Source organism: Eumetopias jubatus, unplaced genomic scaffold (genome assembly GCF_037043125.1).
Source record: "Eumetopias jubatus isolate StellerSeaLion01/CBP00866 unplaced genomic scaffold, mEumJub1_p1.0 scaffold_9, whole genome shotgun sequence".
NCBI lineage: Eukaryota > Metazoa > Chordata > Mammalia > Carnivora > Otariidae > Eumetopias > Eumetopias jubatus.
Genome location: NW_028274815.1, coordinates 126,779,215 through 126,797,301, shown reverse-complemented (window position 1 = coordinate 126,797,301; position 18,087 = coordinate 126,779,215). Strand labels below are relative to the sequence as shown.

The 18,087-nt window shown below is 45.8% G+C and overlaps 1 protein-coding gene across 3 annotated transcripts in view; it reads left to right on the top strand.

Annotated features, from left to right (window-relative positions):
• Window positions 1-18,087, top strand: part of SLC13A3 (solute carrier family 13 member 3) — a 67,227-nt gene that overhangs the window by 29,588 nt on the left and 19,552 nt on the right. The window contains exons 4-8 of one of the 3 annotated variants that reach the window (XM_028122003.1): window positions 4,050-4,116; window positions 6,916-7,098; window positions 9,298-9,423; window positions 13,645-13,740; window positions 14,710-14,814. In XM_028122003.1, coding sequence (XP_027977804.1) covers window positions 4,050-4,116; window positions 6,916-7,098; window positions 9,298-9,423; window positions 13,645-13,740; window positions 14,710-14,814 — 577 coding nt within the window. The remainder of the gene's footprint in view (window positions 1-4,049; window positions 4,117-6,915; window positions 7,099-9,297; window positions 9,424-13,644; window positions 13,741-14,709; window positions 14,815-18,087) is intronic. The other 2 variants (XM_028122006.1, XM_028122005.1) reach the window with 2 other exon arrangements.

The following is an 18,087-nucleotide window of genomic DNA, read 5'->3' as shown; positions in this document are numbered from 1 at the left end:
CCTGTGACTAAGTGTGGCCAGTGGTATATGAGTGGGAATGGAGAGCGCAACTTCCGGGTCCTGCCCTACCCACCCTCTACTCCTGCTGGCTGGAACGTGAACATGATGGGGGGACCAGAGATGCTACCTGGGAAGCCACATGTTGAGGGATAGATGGCAGATCTGCTCCGGGAGCTCTGGATCATTTATCCCAAATAACAGAACAAACATGATTCATGAAACCACAGGCTTTGAGTGCTAGTTATCCTTTTTTGAATATGTGTTAAAATTAATATATATGTTAAAATCTAAATATTGATCCACATACCGTCCAAGTTAATCTCGTTTACTGTGGTATGGGTATTTGCCTACCATGCAGTCAGCTGTTTTGCTTACTTTATTTTCACATCAGCCCTGCAAGCTAGAAATGATGATGAGTACATAAATTGATATGACGAGAATCAATTGCATTGTTGGTAAAGTAGCAGAGCCAGGACCTACGAAAGGTCAAAGTCGTCCACGTGGGAAGGAAGAGATGTTCTATAGCAGGGGTCAGAAAACTGTTTCTGTAAGTGACCAGACAGGAAATATTTTAGGCTTTGCTGGCCACACCATCACCACTGCTCAAACTGTGCCCTTGTGGAGAGAAAGCATCCACAGGCGAGATGTAAGTAAGTGGGCGTGGCTGGGTGCCAGTGAAATGTAATTTGCAGGTGCTGAAATTAAAATTGCACGTAATTTTTACACCATGAAATATTGTGCCTCTACTGATTTTCTCCAGCCGTTTAAAAATGTAAAAACCATTCTCAGTCAGTAGGCTGTGGGCCAGATTCAGCCCACAGGCCAGAGTTGGCTTCGTTCGTTTTCAGACAGTTTCCCGGGACTCTTGGGGCTTCCAGAGAACCGTGTCACCATCCCCCTGGAGTGGTAAGAAGCAGTGAAGGTTCTGCGCCTTCTCCCATGTCTACCTCAGCTTCCCCACTTTACCTATTTTATCCACTGGGCTTCCACATGGCAATCACAGATGTTTACTGAGCACGTACATCGTGCTGGGGCTCTTTGTAGGGCCTTACATCCGCAGAAGGTGGAGCGGGCATTGACCTCATTTAGAAGATTGGAAACTGAGGAAGAAGTTTAAAAAAAAAAAAAAAAAAAGAAGATAAAGTAGCTTCCAAGGTCACAGTTTCAAAACAGCGGCTCTGGTATTTTGAATCTAGGCTGGCTGACTTCAGAGCCTGAACTCTTAACCTCTGGTATTCTGCCTCATATGCAAGAGTTTTTTTCAAAGAGTCTAGTGGCCACAAAAAAAAAAAAAAAAAAAAAAGTTTGAAGCCATTTCCCTCATTATAAAAATGAAAAATCTGAGACCCGGGAAGGGGAAGGGACTTGCTTACGGTCACACTCAGTGTTGGGTGCAAGGTGAAATCCAGAGTCTTCTCCTGAATGCTGCAGGATGTCAGGAGGAAGGAGCGCCTAGGAAGCTGGGGCAGACACCTGCTTTCACAAGTGGTGGGATCAGAGAGCAAGGGTTGATTAATGATCCGCCCTAAGACCTAAAACAAGGCTAGTTCCAGTGCAAAAGAGAGATGTTCCCTTTCACGCAGTCTCTGTGCTCCGTCCTGGTGACAGGATGTGAAGACAGGCGTCGGGGGATTGGGAACTGTTAGTGGGCCAGGACAGGGGTGGGGAGGCTCCTGGGGGGCTCTAGGTCCGTGAGGGACACCCATTGCAGCAACAGTGATGACAATGTGAGCTCTCAGTCCTGAGAGCCCACCGTATGCCAGACACGGTGCTCTTATTTTTCATACCCGTCAGCTCATTTAATCTTCATAATGGAGCTAGGAAGTAGGTGCTCCCCATTTTACAGATGAGGACACTGAAGCTCAGGGAGGCCAAAGGATTTGCCCAAAGCAACGTGGTTAGTTAGTTGCTGAGCTCTGTCTGAATCTAGAATCTGTGCTTGTAAGCACCATGCCAGAGCAGGACGGAGCCTGGGGCAGGGCAGGGCTCACTGGACAAGACCTGGAGGGGAGGGTCCTCAATCTTGGAAAGCAGCCCTGATGTTTCCCTTCAGTTTCTTCACCCAGCTCGCCTCCCTGCACTGCCTGAGGGACTGAGGGGCCACATGGGTGGTGGCTTCTCCAGCGCCCCACGTGTGTTCTCATTAGATCCTCCTACTACAACTCTGCAGGGGTGGCTTTGTCATCGTGCCCATTTTACAGATGAGGAAACTAAGCTGTGCAGGCGCCCCCCCCCCCATTTTATGTGTGAGGAAGCTGAGGTTTAGAACAGTGGCATAACTGATCCATTCATCCATTGATTCATTGATTCCACACATTTATTGAACCCCTACTATGTGCCAAACAGTGTTCTGGGTGAACAAGACTCCCACCAGTGGAGGTTGTTCAAGGCAACGGGAATGACTGATACAAACCCGCGTGGAGCTGGGAGTCCATGGGGGAGACAGGTAATCAACAAATAAATCCCTCTCAACTAGGGCTTGAAGGAAACTTAAGCTACACCAACGTGTAGGGTCTTATCACCAGGGTGAACTGATCTGCATTTAGCCTTCTGACCTCTGCAGGTGGTCAGCAGGACCAGCCATGGTAAAGTGACAGTAGGCTACCATGGCTCCCACTCCCTCTAGGTACCAAGAGGGAAGGAGCAGCCCAGAGTGGAGAGGGGACAGGACTTCCTCCCCAGGCCACCTGCTGAGACAGGGAAAGAGCTGTGGCTGGAGTCCCGACCCTTCTTCCCAAACACACACCTGCGGTTACAGAGGTGGGGTGTATTATTGCTGCGCAGAAAGAGAGCGCGCCACCGGTGGCCATGATGACCTCAGTCAGGTGTTAGAAAGGACCTCTCACGGGCTTTGGGCTGTGGCTGAGGCATTTGTGGGGGTCTAAGGAACCTTGCTCTAGATTGAATGATGCCAGAAATCGGGGGCAATTCTACGAGTAAAGAAGTAGCAGCCATTCAATTGGCAAGAGAGGAGGACGTTTGGCATTTTGTGGGTGGCAAGTGGCTTTGGGCTAAGACAAGATTATGAAGTGCCCTTGCTGTGTCTCATTTTGTCAGTCGCTCGTAGAGCAACTCTGTCTGATGTCGGTGACGTGTAAGATCATTTAGGTCCAGCAAGAGAACAACACGGCATATCTGGGTCCGGCCAGTTCCAGACGTAGGGGGCCGCTTTCTTCTTTCTCAAGAGGAACCCACATTGACTAAATCCTTGCCAGTGTTCATATGCCTGTTAAATTCTTTCAATGACGAGTCTGGCAAATGTTGGCCCACCAAATCTAGCCTGCTGCCTGCTTTTTGTGCAACCTGTGAGCTAAGCATAGTTTTTATATTTTTAAATGGCTGAATAAGTCAAAAGAAGGATATGTTGTGACATGTGAAAAGTACATGATATTCAAATTTCGGTGTGCAAAAATAAAGGTTTAGCCACACGTATTCATTTCTGTATTGTCTATGGCTGGTTTCATGGCAGAGTTGAGTACGACAGAGGTCATAGGGCCCCAAGGACTAAGATATTTACTATCTGGTCTCTTACAGAAGAAATTTGCCAGTCCCTGCTTTAAATGGTGTCTTAATCCATTCAGTCTGCTATAACAAAAACAGCATAGATCGAGCATTTATTTTTCATAGTTCTGGAGGCTGGGAAGTCCAAGATCAAGGTGCCGGCAAATTTGCCATCTGGTGAGGGACTGTTTCTCGGTTCATAGATGGCCATCTTCTTGCTGTGTGCACACGTGGTGGGAGGAAGGGTAAAGGAGCTTTGTGAGGCATCTTTTATAAAGGCACACCTCCCGAAGTCCCCACCTCCTAATACCATCACGTTGGGGATTAGGTTTCCACATATGAATTTTGGGGGGACCCAAGCATTCCGCCAATAGCAAATGGGTCAACTCCTTAATCCTCTTGACAACCCTAGGAGAATTCTTACTTCCATTTTATGAATTAAAGAACTGAGGTACAGTGAGATTAAGGGAGTTATCTAAACCTGAGAATAGGAACACTCCTATCCACTTGGTACGTTACACTAAAGACACCATGCTCTTTCCTCCTAGCTGCTGTGTGGAGGAACGGCCCGCGCCCCACGCCCACGGAGATGCAATTTCTGGCCAGCCCGGAAGAGTGAGTTCCTGGTACCGAGGAGCCAGTGCTTGACCCAAGGAGATGACAAGCCAGAATTCAGTGCTGCAAGCAATCCTCCCTCACCCCCAGATTTTTCTCCAAATGACCTAACGCCCAGGTGTCTACCATCCATCCCTTTGGCTTGGGCATGGACGTACCCAGCCTCCTTAAAAAAACACACATGTGGATAGCAAGGGCAAAGGAGCACATTAAGTCCCTCTGGTGAGGTGGAGGACCTGAGAGGAGGCCCCAGAGGAGCAGGAATGCTCAAACTAGGTGACAGTCAAGGAGGAGAGACATGCAGACAGGCATCCAGAGCCTCTAAAGACAAAAGCATCCTAAGAGACAATCACAATCCTTCACACTTGTGTGACTTAGGAAGAAACTTTCACATTGGCGGCACATTTAGTGGCTGATGTCCTTTGTATTTGGCAGCGTGGTTAAGATCTTGGGGTTTGGAGCCCTGCAGACCTGACTTTGAACCTGGCTCTGCCACTTACCGGCTGTGTAATTTGGACAAGTCACTTAATCTCTCTGAGCCTCTGCTCAGATATTGGAACCCACCGTAGAGGGTTATTTTGAGATTAAATGAGATAATGTTGAGCAAGCTTGGATCATTGCTGGGCCCTACATGCACAGATGAGGTGCTTGTTATTCATGGCTTTGTTACCTTGGGTGATAAAACAGCAGAAGTAAAGTCACCTGCTCAAGGCATTGCTGGGCACCAGTCAGGTCTGTTTTACTCATTCAACAAATATTTATAGATAGCTTACAATGAGCCAGGTACTGCCAGGGATGCAGCAACGGACAAAAGTCCAGCCCTTGTGGAGTTTACGTCTCAGTGACAAGAAACAAACACACGAGTAAAATTCACAGTATGTCAGATGGTTGGTGAGAGCCATGTGGGAGAACAATGCAGGAAAGAAGGCTAAGGAAGGGGCCTGTAGGGTGTGAAAAGGCAGTTTTAAAATGAGTGGTCAGGAAAGGCCTCTCTAAGAAGGTCAGGCTTAAGCAAGCACCTATAGGAGGTAAGGGTCAGGGGGGATCTTTGGGAAGAGTGTTCCCAGCAGAGGAGCCAGCCCGTGCAGAGGTCCTGAGAGTCCAGAGCAGCCAGGAAGCCAGTAGGGCTGGAGTTGGGTGAGTGTATGGTAGGAATTGGGGTCAGTGAAATTGCTTGTGTGGTGAGGGGTGGTGGTGGAGGGACAGAGCATGAGGAACCTTATAGGCCAATGATGTAGCCTTGACTATTAATGACATGGGATCCAGTGGACGCTTTTAGCAGAGGAGGGACATGATCTTATGTCTGATTGTCTTATTCCATTGTCTCTGCTCTTTCCTGGCACTGTATCTGGGGGCTTTTAGTCCAGCTTTGAGATACGGTGTCTGTGATGGGCCCAGCCACTCACTATCGCACAACCTAGGAATCTATTTGGACCACCTGCCCACGCAGAGCTTGTGCTGAATCTAGTGGAAAAGACCCAGCCCTCATTCTCTAGAACTCCATGTCAACTGAATGCAAACCCCATTCATTGGATGGAGACTCTACGTCCATTGGAACGAGAGTCCCCTCTCTGGGCCTCAGTTTCCCCAACTGAACAAAGGGACTTGCACTGGATGAGCCCTCAGGCCCCTTCCGTTCTCTCATTCTCATTGCGAGGCTCAGTCTGATTGGGTTCCCAGGTCTGGGGGGGGGTGCCCACAGTTCCTGCCAGAACTTTCCCCCTGAGAAGTCAGGCCGTGACATCGGTCTCCAGATGCTTTCAGTCCTTGTCTTCCTTCTAGAACCCAAGTCATATCCCAATTGCCTTCCAGATAAGGGGCCTCTCATGTAGTAAGTAAGGCCAGAAGATATTTGAAGTATCTCTGATTCTCTTAAAAAAGTTAATTTGTTATACAGGGACAATTCTTAATTTCATTCACTTACAAAAATTTTATAATTGCACAATTTAAAAGAATACTCTTAAACAAAAAGAAAAATGTACCCAGCATCTCACTCCCAAAACGGTTAAGTGAATACTATTCTAGATTATTTCTGGATACCTCTCTATGTATATAAATGCATTTGTAAAATAAAAACATTGATAATGCTGTATATGCTCTTCTGTAACCTGCTGTCTCTCTTAATGGAATGTAGGGAACATCTTTTCACCTTAATAAATTTACAGCAATGTAATTATCTTTTAATTATGTAATTAACAATTCTTAATTTCATTCTTTCCCAGTATTCTTTTAACTGCACCAGAAAGACCCAGAAAATACAAAGAAAGAAAAAAGAAGGGAAAAAAAAATCCATATTTCCACCCCCAAGAAAGGCACCAAAACAACTTTGTGTATACCATTCTAAGTTTTTCTAACTACTCATATATTCATAAGTTATGTGAATATTTTAAAAATTAAAAAAATTGAGTAGTGCGGTTACCGACCCTGTTTCCCTTTACATAATGGATATCTTTCATCTTAATAAACATCCATCTGGATCATCATTTTTAATAGCCGTGTTGGTGTTCAATCCAGAAAGAGGATCATTTTTATCTAGCCAACCCCTTTTTGATGGAGATTTAGGTTGTCTTCAATACAAACCATAGTTAGTGCCACAGCAAACTCTTATACCCACACCTGGGGCACCTGCCCAGAACACTTGAGCTGAAAGGTTGCACATCTTTAGAGGTGTTTGATGCTGGTGCTGAGCTTCCTTCCAGGAAGACCACTTAGTTTTCCCAACCCACCTGGTGTGTTTCCCCCACGAGGCCAGAAATTCTGAGTGTGTTCTGAATGGCTTCTCTTTGCGTTTGTTTAAAGCAAAGACTGCCCTGAGGCCAACGCTCCATTGGACCTTCTGGCAGACTGCAAGAAGGAGGAGGAATATCGCAGAAACATCTGGAAGGGCTTTCTCATCTCCATCCCCTACTCGGCCAGCATTGGGGGCACTGCCACCCTCACGGGCACGGCCCCCAACCTCATCCTGCTTGGCCAGCTCAAAAGGTAAATGCAGGTGCGCCCCACCCAGCCCTGGAGTTTCTTCTCCTCCCACCCCTCTCCTTCTCCATTCCACTTGGGGAAATCTGTGCTGGATGTCTTCTCTTGGCCAGCCTCTGGGGACCTAGCAGGGTACAAACCCAGCAAAGTCCCTGCCCTGGGGAAGTTCCATTTTGGTGGGGGAGACAAGCAATAAAGGAAAAGGGAAATGGATATATAATATGTCGGTGTGATAAGTTACGAAATAAAATAAAACAGCGGAAAGCTATGGAAGGGACAGGAGTGGGTGCCATTTTATATAGATTGGCCAGGGATATGGGACCTCTAACAGAGTGACATCTGAGACCTAGAAGCTATGTGAGCACAGCAGGGAAGAACATTCCAGATAGGGAATAGTCTGTCCAAAGGCGAGCAGCACAAACACAGAGAGGCTGGGGTGTGGGGGGCAAAGGGAAGTGTGGGAGGAGCTAAGGTAAGTTGTTAGGACCCCAGCTTTTCCTGCCAGTGAGATGGGGCATCAGTGGAAAGCTGGGAGCAAAGGAATGACATGATGTGACATCTGCTCTAAAAATGAACCCCAGCTGGAAGCTTTGGTCTGTGGCTGTGAGGTCCCGGGAGAAGCTTTGCAACCAGGCACACAGGCCAGCCGTGGAATGGGCTCTGCCGGGAGCTGAAGTCTCCCCATTGTTGAAGCTGCTCAAACAGTGTCTGGGAATGCGTCCATCAGGGTGGGAGAATAAAAGAGAAAGGTTCTTTTGAAGAAAGTCAGATGGCATGACTTGTCAACTCCCTTATCCCAAGCCCTCTTAGTTTGAAGATGTAAACGATTCCAGTATTTCGAGATTCTGTTCCTAAGATTTTCTGAGAGGTGGGGAATCTAAGATTCCTCTGCAGTGCAGATGCATCCCATGTTCACTTAATCCACAGGAACGCTAGTGTTAAGCATTTGGCAAACAAACACAACAGAGGCATTTACTATGCAACATGGCCCCAGGTGCTGGCCAACTTCTCTACCTGATAGTCAACCAAAGAAACAAGGACTTCCTAGGAGGATGGGGGAAAGCTGGTCTTCCTGAGAGCAGGTTTGCTCTCACTTTTAATCAAAGTGATCTTCATAAGAAATTCTAAGTACACTCGTGTTTTACCTCTTGAGCCGATTTTAAAACCTTAATCCTCCACTATATTCTCAGGTTCTAAAATCTTTGGGTTTTCCAAGTTGATGATAGAAGCCAATGATCCTCAGCCACGGGTGCATATTAGAGTCAGCCGGCAGGGTGAGAAAAATATGCCTGGGTCTCCGTTGCAGAGATTCTGATTCAGGAGATGTGGATGGGGGCCAGGCATCAGTATTCCCCCCCAATTGACTGAAGCCCACCTCACGCATTTGGTGTCTTTTCATCTTTGAGCAAGGCCTGGCTGTGCCTTGTGTTTTTTGCTTAAGGACTGAAAAACCAGAAGCCAAGATGGTCCTGCTTGAGACGTGAGGACAATCTGGGTTTGGCCCCTTAGTGTCCTCAGTTAGAAGGAAGTGCCAGCAAAGAGCCAGTCGGCCAGGAGGACGAAGCTGGAGCACATCCCTGGGGTTGGGCAGGAAAGATGTGGGCTCTGGGGCCTTCTGGGGCAGGTACCGGGTTAGGGGTTAGGGAGGAACGGGGCAGAGAAGGGGGCAGGTGCTGGCAGCGGGTTTTCGGGCTGCCTGCCCACCCTGATGCAAGCAGGACTTTGTTCCAACTTGAAAAGAAATTAAGGAAAAAATACTGGAGGTATAAGTAAAAATATCAAATGTGAAGGAATTTGAGTCAATTACATGCAAATCACACCCAACATTTAATTGCATGAGCTTGGACCTCCTGGTCTGGGAGGAGGGGATTTGAAATGAATGTCAAGTAATATGGGGTTCTGATTCTCTAGCCAGGAGCGTGGGGAGGTGGGGAAATGCCTGCCCTGAGTGTCCCCCTTGGCCTTTGCTCCCCAAATACATTTTATTACTTTACTCCGATTATGTAGGTACATTATAGAACATTCAGAAAATGTAGGGAAAAAACTTGAAATACCTTCAATCCCACTGCTAATATTAAGCATACTCTAGTGTCTATATATAAACCTCGGTGTTCTAGCTAAGAAAGAGCTGCCTCTATGTATGCAGTATACATCGGCGTGGCTGACCTTGGCTGGATCTCATCCCTCTCCCCCCACTTCTTCCAGTTTCTTCCCACAGTGCGATGTGGTGAATTTCGGCTCCTGGTTCATTTTCGCCTTCCCTCTCATGGTGCTGTTCCTGTTGGTGGGCTGGCTGTGGATCTCCTTCCTGTACGGTGGAATGACCCTGAGGTACCCCTCATGCTTACTTCGAGCTTTGAGCCCAACTGGAGTTCCGACTTCCTTCTCGTTGGGTAGAGAATGGTCTTCTCAAGTTGAGTTTCCTCCTACGGAAACCGAGGATCATCCCTATAATCTCATGTTACCGTCTCATGCGGTGACTATAGTAGACCTCACCTCCCAGGGATGTGAGGGTTATGTGGTGTGACGCCCAGGCCCTCAGTTAATGTCACCCATCATCGGTAATCACGGATAGCACTGCCTTCTAAGTAAGACAAACACTCCTACCAGAGGAGAGGGACGTGCACTCTCTCCCATTTCATGGGGCGCTGGTACAGGAGATAACTTGGGGTGGCATGAAGACAAGGTATTAAATAACATCGACTCATAGGGTGAGAAAAAGAATCCTTTTATCAACTCTCATAGAATGGAGCAAGTCTCCCTTGGGTGGAGGAGAAACCGTAATACTTCTCCAACATTCCCAAATCAGCTTTTTAAACAAAGAGCAAGCGTCAGTTCCAGAGACCTAAGCCAGCAATGGTGTCTAGCCAGAGTGTAATAATTGCTTTGCTTTTGTGTTTTCATTTTTATGATTTTTTCTTTATGGCAAGTTATTCTTGTTTTCCATTTGCGGGAGCGATAAAGTTTTCTATTTACATACATTTCTTTAATTGAATTGATGAGTCTATTTGGAGGAAAATATTAAGCAAATATGAGCCAGATGGTATGTGGATATGGGAACATTTTGAAGGTAGGTTACAAACGCCTGGAGTTGGGGACATCCTAACATAGGAGGGACAGCTCAGGGCTGGGGGTAGCAGGCATGTCATAGAGTTGTTCTCCGACTCCATCCCCTCACCTCTCTGGGCCTTAATTTGCTCATCTGTAAAATGACACCAGTAAAAGTTACTCTGGATTAAAGAGATGTGAAAATGTTTGAGACTAGAAAGGCTCCGATCATGATGTTCCTTGACTCACGTGCCTTCCAGACCTCCTCAGAGGAGAAACTCAGGGTTCAAAGCCCGCGTTAGCCCAAAGAGGCAAGTCCTGACCTTGGACTCAGATGGACCAGAATTCTAATCACGCTCCCATGTGATCTTGAGCAATTTGGTAACCTCCCTGAGGTTTAATGTCTTCACATGTAGATTGGGGCTAAAAATTAGCTACAGCTAAAGTAAAGGCTGAACAAGGCAGGGTGTGTAAACTGCCCAGGACCATGCTGGAGATAGAGCCTATTTTTCCAGTCGACCTGTTTCAATCTAATAGGTATCTGCAGAACTCGGCCACAAGAGGATGGAGGAAATGCAGGTAGAGGGAATTTCAGTGACAGACATGTTTCTGGGTAACAGAGAAGTTTCAGGCCAATGCCATGGCACCATCTTCACTCAGCAAATGTCCTCTGAGCACCCACTGTGTGCCTGCCACTGTTACAGGTACTGAGCACATAGCAGAGGGCAAGGCGGAGACCCTCCCTGCCCTTGCGGAGCTTACACTCAAGGTGGGGAAGACAGACAGGGAGCAGCCAAGTGCAGCAGGAATGCCAGTCGTAAGTGCTGTGAAGGAAAAGACTGTGAGATACAATGCTGTGCCCTGGAGGGCTCCCACCTAAATGGGAGGTCGGGAAAGCTTCCTTGGGGAAGGGACTTTTGAACTGGGATCTGAAGAATGCATAGACCTCACTCAGTAAAGGGAGGGGAGGAATGGGCACGATGAAGAGCATTCTAAGCAGCTAGAACAGTAAGTGCAAAGGTCCTGAGGCTGGAGATAGCAAGGGATGTTCTGGAACTGAAAGGTTAAAGTGACTGAGTTCAGGGGATAAGGGAAATTTGTGGGAGATGAGGCCAGGGAATGAGGCAGGAGTTTTCACCTGGGAATGATTTTGTCCCAGGGGACGTTTAGCAATATCTTTAGACATTTTGTTTGTCACAACTGAGGAATTACTACCGGAACCTAGTGAGTAGAGGCCAGGGATGCTTCTAAACATTCTGCAATACACAAGTCAGCCTCCTCCTGCAGCAGGGAATTGATCCCACCCCACAACAGAAAAAGATCCTGCCCCAATATGTTAATAGTTCCAATGTTGAGAAACTCTGGACTAGATCATTGAGGGTCTTGGGGGAGTTTGATCTTCATACAAAAGAGCCATTGTGAGGATTTTTTTAAAAATATATTCATTTGTGGGCACCTGGGTGGCTCAGTCGTTAAGCGTCTGCCTTCGGCTCAGGTCATGATCCCAGGGTCCTGGGATCGAGCCCGGCATCGGGCTCCCTGCTCAGCGGGGAGCCTGCTTCTCCCTCTCCCACTCCCCCTGCTTGTGTTCACTCTCTCGCTGTGTCTCTCTCTGTCAAATAAATAAAAAAAATCTTTAAAAAAAAATATATATATAGTCATTTGTTGTTGTTGTTTTAATTTGGATAAACAACACATACACATGGTTCAAAAATCAAAACAATGCAAAGAGGTATGCAGTGAGAATTGTTCTTCCCAACCATGCCTTCATTCACCCATTCACCCAATAATTCCCCCCAAAACAGGTTTCCTGAGTAATCTTCCAGGGTTTCCTTAAACAAATACAGGCAGATATAGTATATTTTCTGGTGACTCGTCTCCCTGACAGATATGATTTTGTATATTCACGGGTATTTTTGTAAGGTAAATTTCCATAGGTGAGATTTTGGAGTCAGAGGCTAAACACCTTTTCCTTTTAATAGATTATCAAGTCATTCTCCATAGGACTCGTACGAATTTGTTCTCCCATTTATAATGTATGAGAGTGTCTGCTTCCCTGCAGCAGTGGATTTTTGCCAATCTGATAAGAGAAAAATAATTTGCATTCATTTTAAGAGCTTTTGGAGCAACTTTTCATATTGAGGGCAACATGAAAAACTTTCCTATCTTCATAAAAACCACGGGTATTTTCTTTCTTGTGGCTTGTTAAACTGTGTTTCTATTCTTTGTACATTTTTCAAATGGATTATTGATCTTGGTCTTATTGATTTCTAGTACTCTTTATATATTGAAAGATTAGTGTTTACTCTTAATCCTTCTCATGTGGCTTCTGAATTTTCAATTATAGTTAGATTTTCCTATTAAGGGAGTTGTAAAAAAAATAATCTCATGTTTTTATCTAGGTTTTCTTTTTTCTCATCTGTTTGTTTGTTTTTACACTGAAATCTTTTACCTGTTTGGAGTTTGTCCTTAGGATGCAATGTGAGGTTTGGATCCAACTTCACTTTTTGTTCCAGATGGCCACCCAGCTGTCCAATGATATTTATGGACACACAAAAGTTTTTAAATTTGACAAAGTCCGATTTCTCTCTCTTTGGTTGCTTGAGTTTTTGGTGTTATATCTTAAGAAATAGTTGCCTAACGCAAGGCCAGAAAAATTTACCCCTATGTTTTCTTCTAAGAATTTTATACATCTAGCCCTTATATTTAGGTCTGACCCATTTTTTTTAAAGATTTTATTTATTTATTTGAGAGAGAGGATGAGATAGAGACAGCATGAGAGGGGGGAGGGTCAGAGGGAGAAGCAGACTTCCCGCTGAGCAGGGAGCCCAATGAGGGACTCGATCCCGGGACTCCAGGATCATGACCTGAGCCGAAGGCAGTTGCTTAACCAACTGAGCCACCCAGGCGACCTAGGTCTGACCCATTTTTGAGTTAAATTTTTTTATATGGTTTGAGGTAGGGGTCCACGTTCATTCTTTTGCATGTAGCTATCCAGTTGTCCTAGCATCATATGTTAAAAGGCTATTCTTTCCCCACTGAATGGTCTTGGTATCCTTGCCAAAACCCAGTTGAGCATGGAAGTATGGGTTATTTCTGGACTCCCAACTCCCAACTCCATCCCATTGATCTACATGTTCAACACGACTGACTGAATAGCTCTTTTTCTACACCAGCTTGATCATAGACTAAATCCCCAGTCTATTTCTGGACTTCCTATTTTGTTCCATTAATTTATTCAGGTGCCTGTTTGACCCCTAAAGAATTGTAAGCCTGGGAGTCTTATGATCAGACTCACATTTTTAAAAGACCACCAAAGCTATAGGTGGGGGAGAACAGATTTTCAGAAGGGAACACAGGCAAGCAGGCTACTCAGCAGACTGTTGCAGTCTCCAGAATAGAGATAATGAGGCTTGGCCCGCGGGGGGGGGGGGGGGGGCGGGGGGAGTTGAGGAGTTAGTCATACTTGCAGTGGCCACTCCTCACCTCCCTACTCTGTTTCAGGGGCTGGAAGAAGAAGAAATCTGAGATCAAAACTGATGCAGAAGACAGGGCTCGCGCCGTGATTCGGGAGGAATTCCAGAACCTGGGGCCCATCAAGTGCGTGGTACTACGGGGGTTCCTGGGGTGGGGAGAGAGCCCAGCATAGACTTTCAGGAAACCTACCTCCTAGCCTGACCTCTGGACCCCTGCGGGCTGAGTTCCGGGGGAATTTCAGGACGATGGCCTAGAAGCCTGGAGATGGAGGGTAGGGGGGTGGCTTATACAGTCAGCCTCTTGCCCTGGTGCTGGGGTAAATACCCTGAGGACCAGGAAGCCCCTCAGGGTGCAGTTGCGGTGGGGACCTCCTGCCCTTCCAGCTAATGCACTCTTTCCCTCCTGGCGCATGGGATCCCCAACACTCCCTCGGACAGCTTCCGGGACCTTTTTCAACGCACAGTTCCCATTCGGGGAAAATACCTAGGAGTGAGGAGGTCTGCACCCAGGAGCTGGCTCTGCCACTAACTCCTACGTAGCCAAGGGCAAAGCACTTACCCTCTCTGGGCTCTGCTCCAGTCTGTGGAATGGGCACATTGGGTAGATATTTACTCCAACATTTGGGGACTCTGTGTGTCTGCCCCTCTCCCTGTCTGTCTGCCCCCTTGGTGCATCCGTCTTCCTCTGCATGTATGACTGTCCCTCTCTCTCTTACCTACCTCTGTTTCTAGCTGTTTCCTTTTTTTCTCTGCTTTTCTGACTCCGCCTCCGCTTTGCTTTTTCTTTCTCTCTGGTGATTCTCCTTAGGACCTTGGGGAATTCCCAGTGGGCATGATATAAATAACTTGGGGGGAAGGTGGTGCCTGAATGCTCCAGAAGGATCCTGGGGGAGTGTGGGGGCCCCTGGACAGGAATCCCTTACACCCCAAGATACCCTTCCCCTCACTCCGAGGAGTGGATTACTTCTCGCAGCTTCTCATAGGCAGGGCCCCGGGCCGGGTGACAGCCAGCAGGCACCCGCCCCAGGCCTTCTCACGCTGCGGTCCACCCAAAGCCCACCATCAGCATGGCGCCTGCCTATCTGTGCCACAGGTTTGCCGAACAGGCCGTGTTCACCCTTTTCTGCATGTTCGCCATCCTCCTCTTCTCCCGGGATCCGAAGTTCATCCCTGGCTGGGCCAGCCTCTTCACCCCTGGGTGAGACTCGGGGGACGCGGGGGTGGAGCCCCACAGGGAAGATTCTGGGATGGGCCACCTGGAGCTGGAGAGGCAGCGCACCTGGAGGGGCCGGGCTAGGTGTACACCCTTGGTCTCGTGTGACTATAAACAGCTCCTTCCTTTACACTCAAAAAAGCTTAGGTTCAGATGATAGAACATTTTGGGTTCTCATGTGTTAGGAGCTTTGCCTTTGGAATCAGGCAAAACTAGGTTCAAACGTCAGCTCTGCCCCTTGTAAATGGTGGTGCAACCCTGAGCACATCATTCATTCATTCATGCACTCATTAGTTTGTTCGTTCGATCTGTCAACATCTATCGAGCGCCTATTATGTGCTCCACATTGTGCTAGATGCTGGGGACGCAGACCAAAGCAAGTAGCTCGACAACAAAACCCTGCAGATTGTAATGAGTGCAAAGAAAGAAAGCGCGAGGGGGCTATATTATGAAAGAACGGGCGGGGGCATTGACTTTGGGTGGTTCTGGGAAGAAGTAAAGATCGGAAGAGGAGCGATGAGCACTGGAGAGCTGCTGGGAAGGTCTACTGAGAGCCACAGGCAGGACCTTACTTTAGCACATTTGGCAAATTGAAAGAAGCCCAGTGTGACCAAGGAGGCCCGGCAGGAAGGGAGAAAAGTCAGCACGACGTGGCTGAAAGGGTAGGCGAGAGCCAGATCCTGGAGAGTCTTGTTGGACACATAAAACATTTGTGTCTTTTCCATGTGGGAGGCTCTGTGCCTCTGTTTTCTCATCTATGAAATGGTATTGTCATAGTACCGTTCTCACTGGATTGTTCCAAGGATCAGTGAGTTAGTTCATGTCAAGTGATTAGAAGGGCATGTGGAAAGAACTCAGGAAAGTATTAGCTCTACTTATTAGGGGATGGATAGGCGGAAACAGGTAGGAGCTCTAACACCATCTAGATGAGCCCCTGTCTTCTAGGACAGGGCCGGCAAACTAAGGCTCCTGGGCCAAATCTGTCCCCAGCACTTGTTTTTGAATGGCTTTTACCTTTTTAAATGGCTAAAAAATCAAAAGACAAATAATATTTGTGACACATGAAAATTATATGAAATTCAAAGGTCCGTGTCTACAAATAGTTTCATGGAACTCAGCCACACCTGTTCACTTATGTATCGTCCTCAGCTGCTTTCATACTGCAACATCAAAGATGAGTCGGGACAGAGACCATATGGCCAGCAAAGTCAAGAGTGTTTACTATGTGACCCTTTACAGAAGACGCTCACTGAGGCTTGGTCTAGGGGAAAGGCCTCGCTGGCGTGTGTCCAAGTGGTAACATTGGATAGGCAGCCGTCAAGATCTGTTTGAAAGTTAGAAATGATAGTACCTGCCACCTGGTAGGATTTGGGGCCACGAGGGTTGGAGCACCAGCGTGGATGGTGGTTAGTTGGAGAAGAACATTCCTTAGGAGGCTGGGTTGTGGGTGGCTTATCAACAATTCGAATTTGGACTTGGGTTAGACTTGTCAAGTCAAATATGTCTTTCAAATCCTGCAAGGGAGAGTGTAGAAGACTCTGAGGACCCCAAACATGTGGGAGCTGAAATGGAAGAGGGTAGAGGAGAGAAATGGAAGAAGCAGGCTGTGAGGTAGGCAGAAAACCAGGAGCAACAAAGAAGCAAAGGCCAAGATTGGGGAGCATTTTAAGAAAGAGCAAGTAGGCAACCATGTCAAATTCTGGTGTGTCAAAACATGATTAGATAGGAAATATGTCCTCTAGCTTCAGTGAGATCTGATGATTTCCATCAGCACCATCCGGTAGAAATACAACGTGAGATACACACGTAATTTCCAAGTTGTAGTGGCCACATTTAAAAAGTCAAAAGAAACAATGAAATTAATTTTAGTAATATATTTCATTTAACCCAGTATATTATTTTAACATGTAATCGATATGAAAATTATTGAGATATTTTACTTTTGTTCATACTCAATCTTCAAAGTCTGGTGTGCATTTTATAAGGCAGCACACCTAGGTTTGGTATTGCCAGAATTCAAGTGTCCACTAGCTACGTGTGGCTGGTGGCTGCCATATTGGATAGAGCAGCTCTATACTCTCGGAGTGTAGTGACTCTCCGAGCCTCAAATGCCCCGTGGTAAAATGGGTGATATAAGGTTCTGATCTCATGTGGGTTATTATGAGGAAGAAGCAATGTCATTTCATGGAGCCAAGAAGAGTGGCTCTTACTACCATTGTCTTATTTTTCCAAAATGTAGATGCTTTGTCATTTTTTTTAGATGAAAAGTGGGTGTTGCAAACATTCCAACAATACAAAGACAGTGAAAATCACCTAGAAACTCAGTCTCCAATTCTGATACACATCTTTCCTGACTTAAAAATGCCTATCCAGGAACTGTTCTATCTTAATCCCATGGGGGTTACAAGAATATACATTAGCCAAAATGTAAACTATATCCTTTAAATGGGTGCATTTTATTGCATGTTAATTATATTTCGATAGATCTAACTGTAAAAATACATGCAAACTAGCTAAAAAGAAACCTATCTAAGCAGAAGATTTTTTAACAGAAATGTGAGCACAGTGGACATATTATTTGTGATCTGCTTTTTCCTTTTTTGTTTAATTATAAAAGTTACATATACTCATTATAAAAAACTTCAAATAATGCTGAATTTACCTTTGGTAAATGAAGAGATTGTCCAATTAAAAGTCTGGTGTCTAACAGATCTGATATACACAGGCATGCCTAATAATACATACACACGGACATATATATGTGTATACATGTTACAAAAAATTAGAAAGTACAATAATATAATCACGGGCAACTTACTATTTCTGACCTACTTCATTCTTTTTACACCCTCCATAGTATTCTACAGAATGATAGCACCTTAATCTATTTAATCAATTCCTTTTGGATTGTGTCTCATACTGCGAATAAAAACTTGTCTTTTGATTTACAAAATATCTTGGTCGCACTTCTATGTCAATGCATAAACATTGATGTTATCTTTTATCTTTAAAAAACAGATGCAGGGTATTTCATTATAGATATACTATTATATATACATTTATAATATACATATTTATTACATATAATAATATACATATTACATGTGTATGTAATATACATATATTTATATATATACATATATATCATATACACAAGTTATTTACACATGTCTGTACTAAAAATCTTCCATTTTTTTCCCTCTTATCCATATTGAACATCCCTATACATAATCTGTGTACAAGAGCCCAGTTTTCCTG